Source organism: Ammodytes marinus, assembly GCF_949987685.1.
Source record: "Ammodytes marinus genome assembly, chromosome: 19".
Classification (NCBI taxonomy): Eukaryota; Metazoa; Chordata; class Actinopteri; order Uranoscopiformes; family Ammodytidae; genus Ammodytes; species Ammodytes marinus.
In genome coordinates this window covers 7,216,607-7,223,491 of record NC_137223.1, presented here as the reverse complement: position 1 = coordinate 7,223,491, position 6,885 = coordinate 7,216,607, and the positions used below count along the sequence as shown (strand labels likewise).

The following is a 6,885-nucleotide window of genomic DNA, read 5'->3' as shown; positions in this document are numbered from 1 at the left end:
TCTGCACATTTATGTAACATACTTGTTTTTTTGCACTGCGTTGTCCAGGTTCTTTTATGATAATGTACTAGGCTTGAAAAAACAATTGACCGACCTAGAGCTGACCTCATAAGGAAATCTTTTATTGTCCGTTTATTGTGTGACATTGGAACTTGTACATAATAAAAGAAGAAGACTGAAAAGAACATTTTTTGCTTCTCAAAGCCTTTTATTGGTACACAGATATGGGGCCAGGCAGTGCTTACAAGTTACACCAAGCAGCCTAAAGTACAGCATTTCAAAATCACATTGTTATTACATCTAAACGAGTCAGAAACGGCACTTAATGTAAAAAACCCCCGGTGTCAATTTCCTCAGTTTTCACACACAGTAATGACCTGAAAACAACCACAAGACATGCTGATGTTTCCAAAACAAACCTTAGCAACTCATTAGCCAGAGCTAATAATAAAAAAAATTCTCTACATAGAATTTATCAGGTTGATATGAAAAGACAGTTGGCTGGCTGATATCGAGGGTGCTTATTAAATGATTCCTATATCGTATGTTGTCTTGGAAAGAGCAGTCTGAGTTTCTCCTGGTCACTGTGAGTTGTGGCCTCAGGTGGAAAAACCCTGAGGTTCAGGTTATCAGCCTCACTGGGAAAAGTTTGGGATTTTTCCCAGTGAGGTATTAAATGGAGGCAAATGGGAAAGCAAAGTAAGGTGTCCTACAAGGAATTCCCATTTTATCTCCATCCAAATGTTGGTCAGGTGCAAATAGGAAACTTTGTGATTGACGGCACCACAGGAACAGAGGCCGATACCTGGCTCCCTGTAAGTCAGACACTTCTCAAGCTTGCAACAGTAATAAAACGTCATGAAAGTCCCTGGACCATATGGACGACTGACTGAACTGTTGTCCTGAGTTCAGCTTGATGAAGTCAGCTTTATTATCAAAGAGCCGGGTGTACGTGAGGCCATCGACAAACACTGCATGTCTATTCATGAGTCATCCTTTGCATAACAGCATTCAAATGTGCATAGTAATTACCATGGGTTATTTTAGTCCCTATGCTTGTGTGCAACTGAGCAGTGGAAGTGAGCCGATGGTGTCACTGATTGTGCTATGACTGTTTTGATTTCCTGAATAGTGTAGGCCTCTCCACATCTGCAATGAAATCCAATTGTTTAGAAGAAGACTGTGAATGATAACACAACAATTCAATATCATAGTTTATTTATTTTTTTATCTTTTTCCATATTAAAAAAAGTGTCAGTAACTGACATCAGTCAGAAGTTTGAAAAATAAAACTCCACTTCCTCTCAAACCACTTCCAAATGTACCATTCCTTTAGCACGACCTTCCTCAGGATATCACTCATTCATCTGTCTGATTCTCTCAACCCAACCTCACAAGAATGCAGTACATAACTGGTTTTAGTAAACAAAAAACAAAAACAGCAGGGGTTTCATGCCTCTGTTCAAAATAATAATAAAAAAACAAAAGCTGCTTTTGCACATGTTAGACTTCCCCAGAAGGGGAATAAGCACAGCTACAACCGTTTGCATTAGACAGATATCGCCTGCAGTCGGCCCTGTGTTGACCAGCCAGGTCCCCCAGCAATGGGGATGAGGCGGCCCGGAAAAAGAGTCTCTGCTCACCGAAGAGCACTTCTTATATGTTTTTTAGAGAAAAACACAAGAGGTATTCATTTACTGGTAAAAATTCACAATCCAAAGCTTTGAAAGTGTTAGGGTGACCAGTCAGCTGGGATAAGCGGAAGACAGATAAGGTGTGGTTAGGGCAACCGGAAGCAAATCCCTCCTGGAAAACCTGGTTTCTAACTTTCTTTTTGATTAGCTTTTTTTTCTCCCACCCCCCTTACATTACCAGAAACAAAAGACATCATCATCATCAACAACAACAACAACAAATGATAAACATTTATCTTACGATAACAGAGCTACAGCAGAAGCAAGAAGTCTTTACTTCAAAGTGCTTCGCTTTTTTTTGACACATGAAATTCAAAGACGAACAAACCTTTTTTTTTTCTTTTTTTTTCTCATCCACACCTCAGTCATCATGAACATAGAACTCATTCACACGAGAACAGTCAAACTCAAAAAAGGGGCTCAGACAGTGTTCTTTGAGTTTCTTTCCAAAATCTTGGATTAGCTTACTTTGACATTTGTGACGGGGCTTGTAAAGGAAAAAAGGGAGGGGGAGGGGGGTAATGCAGTGGATTTCAAATGGATAGGGGCTATAATGGGGGTTGGGGGTTGGGGGTGGGGGGGATGAGGGGATCAATATGACCCCGCTGAATACAACATGGGAGCAGCAGCATCAGCACCTATGCACTCTGTGCTGGATAGTTCAGGCACACGTATAAAAAAAAAAGTCCAAAGTTAATGCTTCCATCTCCAGTTACCACATCGACAACAACATCCACGTCCCTTAGTACAAAATGAAATGAAAAGAAACTAAACAAATATAACAGTGACGACAAATCAAAGTGCAGACTCTTTCTGGCTGCACAGCTTTTTTTTCTGGGGATTTTCTGCGGGGTCTTCACTCTACCAGGAGACAGAAGACCTTGCCCTCATACGTGTTGCACGCTGGAATACTGAAACGCAGTCCTGGGTGCCTCCGGTGTCAGTGCTCAGGCCCGGCACAAACCCCCCAGCAGAGGAAGGGAGTTTGCTCCAGGCTTGCCCTCTCTTGGGCGGGTTTGGCACTGCAGGCAACACATCTGAGTTCGTGTATCCACTTGGAGTTTGAGATGACTTTCTTTGACAGTCCTTTTTTTTCTCTCCTTGCTTTCATTTGTTCTGTTCCTCTTCTCAACAAGCTCCACCACAGCCCAGGGCTTCTAAAGTCTCTCTTCCACATTTGTTAAATCCCCCCACCCTTTGATTTTCTTTTTTTTTTCTTTTTCTTGAAGTGTCCCGTAATGAGCAACGACAAATAACAGTAAAAAGACAACGATAAAAACGCCAAAAGCACTTCATGTCATGTAGCGGGTGATCGCTCTCAGAGCGTACAACAGTTCTGCCTGCATTCGCGCTTCCATAAGAAGCAGATTAACGTGGACCTGCGGGAGAGGAGAGACACTTGTTTAAACACTGTTCATTAATTCATTACAGTAACTATTGCAGATCAGGCCAGGGGAGGAGCTCAGATCTTACCTTCTCGGAGTGCTGAAACTGCCTCCAGAAGCTCTCATACATTCGTTTGGTGGTCTTCTCAGGACTGCACACCATGGTCTTGATGTAGATCTTAAAGCTATGGTCCAGGAGCTCGTTTATCTCGCCGTAATCATAGTCGTCATACCTGAAAAATACAGAGAAACCAAGTGTTAGGAAACAGGCTGAGTAGATAAGACATGCATTACTAAATAAAGAAGGTGACGTTGTGGAACAAGTTTCCAGTGACTGACCTGATGCCGAACATGCAGTGGATGTAGTTCCAGATGGCCCTGCGCAGCATGCTGGTGTCCACATCCTTGTGCGTGGCCATGGTGTTGTAGGTCAGATTGTAGGCCATCTGGAACTTCTCGTCCAGCATCTGACCCACATCAGGGTACAGTCTGTTGACCAGCGAGAAACCGTGATCCTCCCAGCTGTAGTCCTGGAGAAGAGAGAGAAAAAGAGACGTAAATAACAATGAAACCGTTAAAACATTTTTTTTAAAGCATTTAAAAGGCTGTTCCCCAGACTCCAGACTGTATTCTAGATGTCTACCTGCACTCTGAATGTGGGCACGTGTTCCCCCCTCCTGGAGAAGTCCTTGTAGCCATAGCTGGGGTCCTCAAAGTGTCTGGAGATGTCCCTGGAGGGAACACCCTCCTCATCCTCGGCGGTCACCACCAGCATGCTCTCAGTCTTCTCCCTCTCAAAGCGTTCCACCATCTCCTCCTGGCTGGCCTCCTCGTCGTCACGACACTCCTGCATGTGCTTCATGCGCTCCATGAGCACCTCCACCTCACCACACATCTCCTACAAAGGGAAGACAAAGAACAAGATGGAGGTCAGGAGGGGGGAGTACAAGAAGAGGCACTAATCACAGTTTCGTGGGGAGTCTTCACTCCTTCAGTCAGCTGCTTCTTGATATCTAGACTCCCAGGATGTTAACGTTTGGTGCATCCATCAAGGAATGGCCAATATAAATCTTTATTTTAAGGATTTTACATGACCACCAGCTACTCGGATTTAAGTTTCGCACCCTGATAAGAAGACCTTCCAATGCACTCACTTGTATCCGTCTAACTCACTACACACACACACACACACACACACACACACACACACACACACACACACACACACACACACACACACACACACACACACACACACACACACACACACACACACACACCTTCCTTTCCCGCTCACCTGGCTGAATTCGTCATGGTGATTAGCATGCCCGTTGCCGTTGGCGATGTCGCAGACACAGTACTGGCTGAGGGAGGGCGGTCTGAAGGTGTGTCCCCCGTCACAGTGGATCTCGGGCGTGATGCCGCAGCCGAAGGTGAAGGAGGCCAGGGAGTGGTAGTGTGTCAGGAGCACCACGGCATGGATGAGCTCAGCCAGGGACCAGCTGTGTTCCTCGGCCTTCAGAAGGCCCTGGGGGACGAGAAGAAAAGGAAACAAATTAATCATGGAGCCAAATAATGACTTCAATATCACTGACCTTTGAGGAAGTGGAAAAATATGTTTTCACCCCCCCCCCCTCCTAACTAATCCACTGTCTCCATGTTTTCCAGTCTCCCTCTTACAACACTCCCCGCCTTCTGTCCACTGCTATAAGCCCACACAATCCTTCCAAGTTAATAAATGATCTCAGTTCTGTCTCTACTTGTCCACCTCTCCAGACCGTGCCCCTGTCCTCTCACCTCCATGTGTTCCTTTGTGAGGAGCCAGGGCCGGTGGGCCAGGATCTTGTTGAGCTCCCCGAGCTGCTGCAGCTTCCGCGGGGCTTCGTCCAGGCCGTTCAGCCACTTGGGATCCCCACCCACCTGGAGGAAGTCATTGACGTGCAGGTTGACTAGGTAGGAACACTGGTGTCTAGCGGCCGCCTGCAGGGTTCAGAGGAGAAGAATAAGAAGTTACCCACAGGATATTCAACCACTTGTCATATCAATCAATATATTTGGGGTAGATTTGAGGAATTTGAAAGATAAAAAGTACCATGATGCCGATGTAGTGTCTGTAGGGCAAAGACAAAGGTCCATCCATTTGCAGCAGGTAGTGCTGCGTCCGGAGGAAACTGGCAAGGTACTGCGGGTGGAAGCCCATCACCAGAGATATGTTGTCGAGTCGACCGAGGGCTGCAAACGCATCCTCAAATATCGTCTGTATCCGGGCGTCCACTTTACTGACTTTGAGAATCTAAATGGGGGAAAAACAGCAATAAGTACAAAAGATTTAGTACATTATATTGTTAAGACTTGAGTCAAGTCTATGTCGAGGTGATACATTGGTCTTGTAGTATACCTCTTTTTCGGGGATAAATCTGCTTGGTCCGTTGCCTAAGGGTCTTGGGATCCTTACTCCCAAGTCCTGCAAGACAAAAGAAAGGGAGAAAAAAAAACATGTACTTTTAATACCACAGGAAAAAACTGAGGAATACAGCTCTGCGATCATCACTTCTCATTTCTCCTGCTGCAGCCCCTCTATTGTCAATTAAAATGATTTACCAGCGACAGAAATCAGGGTCTCATTGTGTGTCTGTCGCCCTCTAAACCTGTCCGATAAATATTGGTTTTCAGAAAAAAAAATACGAAAACAATCAAGAGGCTTTCTCTGTTATAGAAGCGACATAAAGATATTTGCAGTGTCACATTTGTGGTGAATAAAAAAAAAAAAAAAAATTATGACCTTACATAATTAGTCATCTAAATACACAGCTCGACTTCTAAATAAATTGAAAAGACAAAGATATTCAAATGCCCACAGAAACCAGTTCACATTGCCCCTGTCGGACTCGGGTCCTGTAACTTTCCGCTGCTTGTCGAGACATGTCTACTAGCGGACACCGTCCCGCAGCGCACAATGGGAGCTGCTAATGGATGAATGAATGACCAACGAAATGCATATTATTCAGAGATGACACTTTGTTTTAAAGTGCATATGAACGTGTAATGCACACGTCTTACTATTTGGAACAGATCGAATAAACCCATAGACGTTTTCTTGCCCAAGGCTCTCGAACTCTTTCTTACTCGTAAACAAGTCTGCACAAAAGACTGCACTGCAGCTTGTTTGTTCAAAGGAGAAACGTCGCTTACGAAAAACACATCAATAATGTAACAGTTTTCAGAATCTCTACTTCAGACTGAAGCGGTTAGAAGAAAGGATGCATTTTGACAATAGTGTCATTTGCCCCTAAAGTAGTCTTTTCCTTTCTTTGCTCTTACCTTTCTGTTCAGCCGTTCACAACGGGTACATGTCTTTAACAGGTTTGTCACGGCGAAATAATTATTTTCCACGTTGTCTGCCGGTGCGACTGCGTGCCTCATCTCGTGTCCTCGCTGCGCTTCGATAATTTTAAAGGTATAAAAAATTGTAACATTTAAAAAAGAGGTATTTTGGATGGCTGTGTCCTCCTCTCTTTGTTCCTTGAGGCACTGGGTAAAGTGCTCGGCAGTCAGCTGTTGCAGCCCTCTAGCAGAATACCGTCCTCTCTCGCTCATACATTCGGTAAATAAGTCGGGGCTCGCATGAGTGACGTGCGCAGCGGCCAATCAGAAGACAAAAACAGCCTCCCCGGTAGCCAATGGCGGCGGGAGGGGCTGAAAGTGGAGAGAGGAGGGGCGGGTTTGTGAGAGGGGGGGTTCTAAACGTGAGCAAAGAGAGAACCAGCACCCCCCCCTCCTCCTCCTCTAAGAAAACATCATCACTT

General features: G+C 44.9%; 1 protein-coding gene across 1 annotated transcript; it reads right to left on the bottom strand.

The window, feature by feature from the left end:
* Window positions 1–232: 232 nt before the first annotated feature.
* Window positions 233–6,642, bottom strand: sesn1 (sestrin 1). Its single transcript, XM_080047408.1, has 9 exons — window positions 6,401–6,642; window positions 5,478–5,543; window positions 5,172–5,372; window positions 4,877–5,059; window positions 4,377–4,607; window positions 3,723–3,977; window positions 3,419–3,609; window positions 3,168–3,312; window positions 233–3,073 (listed from the first exon to the last, which is right to left on the bottom strand). Exons 1-9 carry the CDS (start codon window positions 6,500–6,502, stop codon window positions 2,987–2,989), a joined length of 1,461 nt encoding a protein of 486 aa, XP_079903534.1. The 5' UTR covers window positions 6,503–6,642; the 3' UTR covers window positions 233–2,986.
* Between the last annotated feature and the right edge of the window lie 243 nt (window positions 6,643–6,885).

Coding starts and splice junctions, on each gene's coding strand:
- sesn1 (XM_080047408.1), bottom strand. CDS start 6,502: ATGAGGCACGCAGTCGCACCGGCAGACAACGTGGAAAATAATTATTTC. Junction 3,978..4,376: donor ACCATGACGAATTCAGCCAG/GTGAGCGGGAAA, acceptor TTCCCTTTGTAG/GAGATGTGTGGTGAGGTGGA. Junction 3,313..3,418: donor CACTGCATGTTCGGCATCAG/GTCAGTCACTGG, acceptor TGTATTTTTCAG/GTATGACGACTATGATTACG.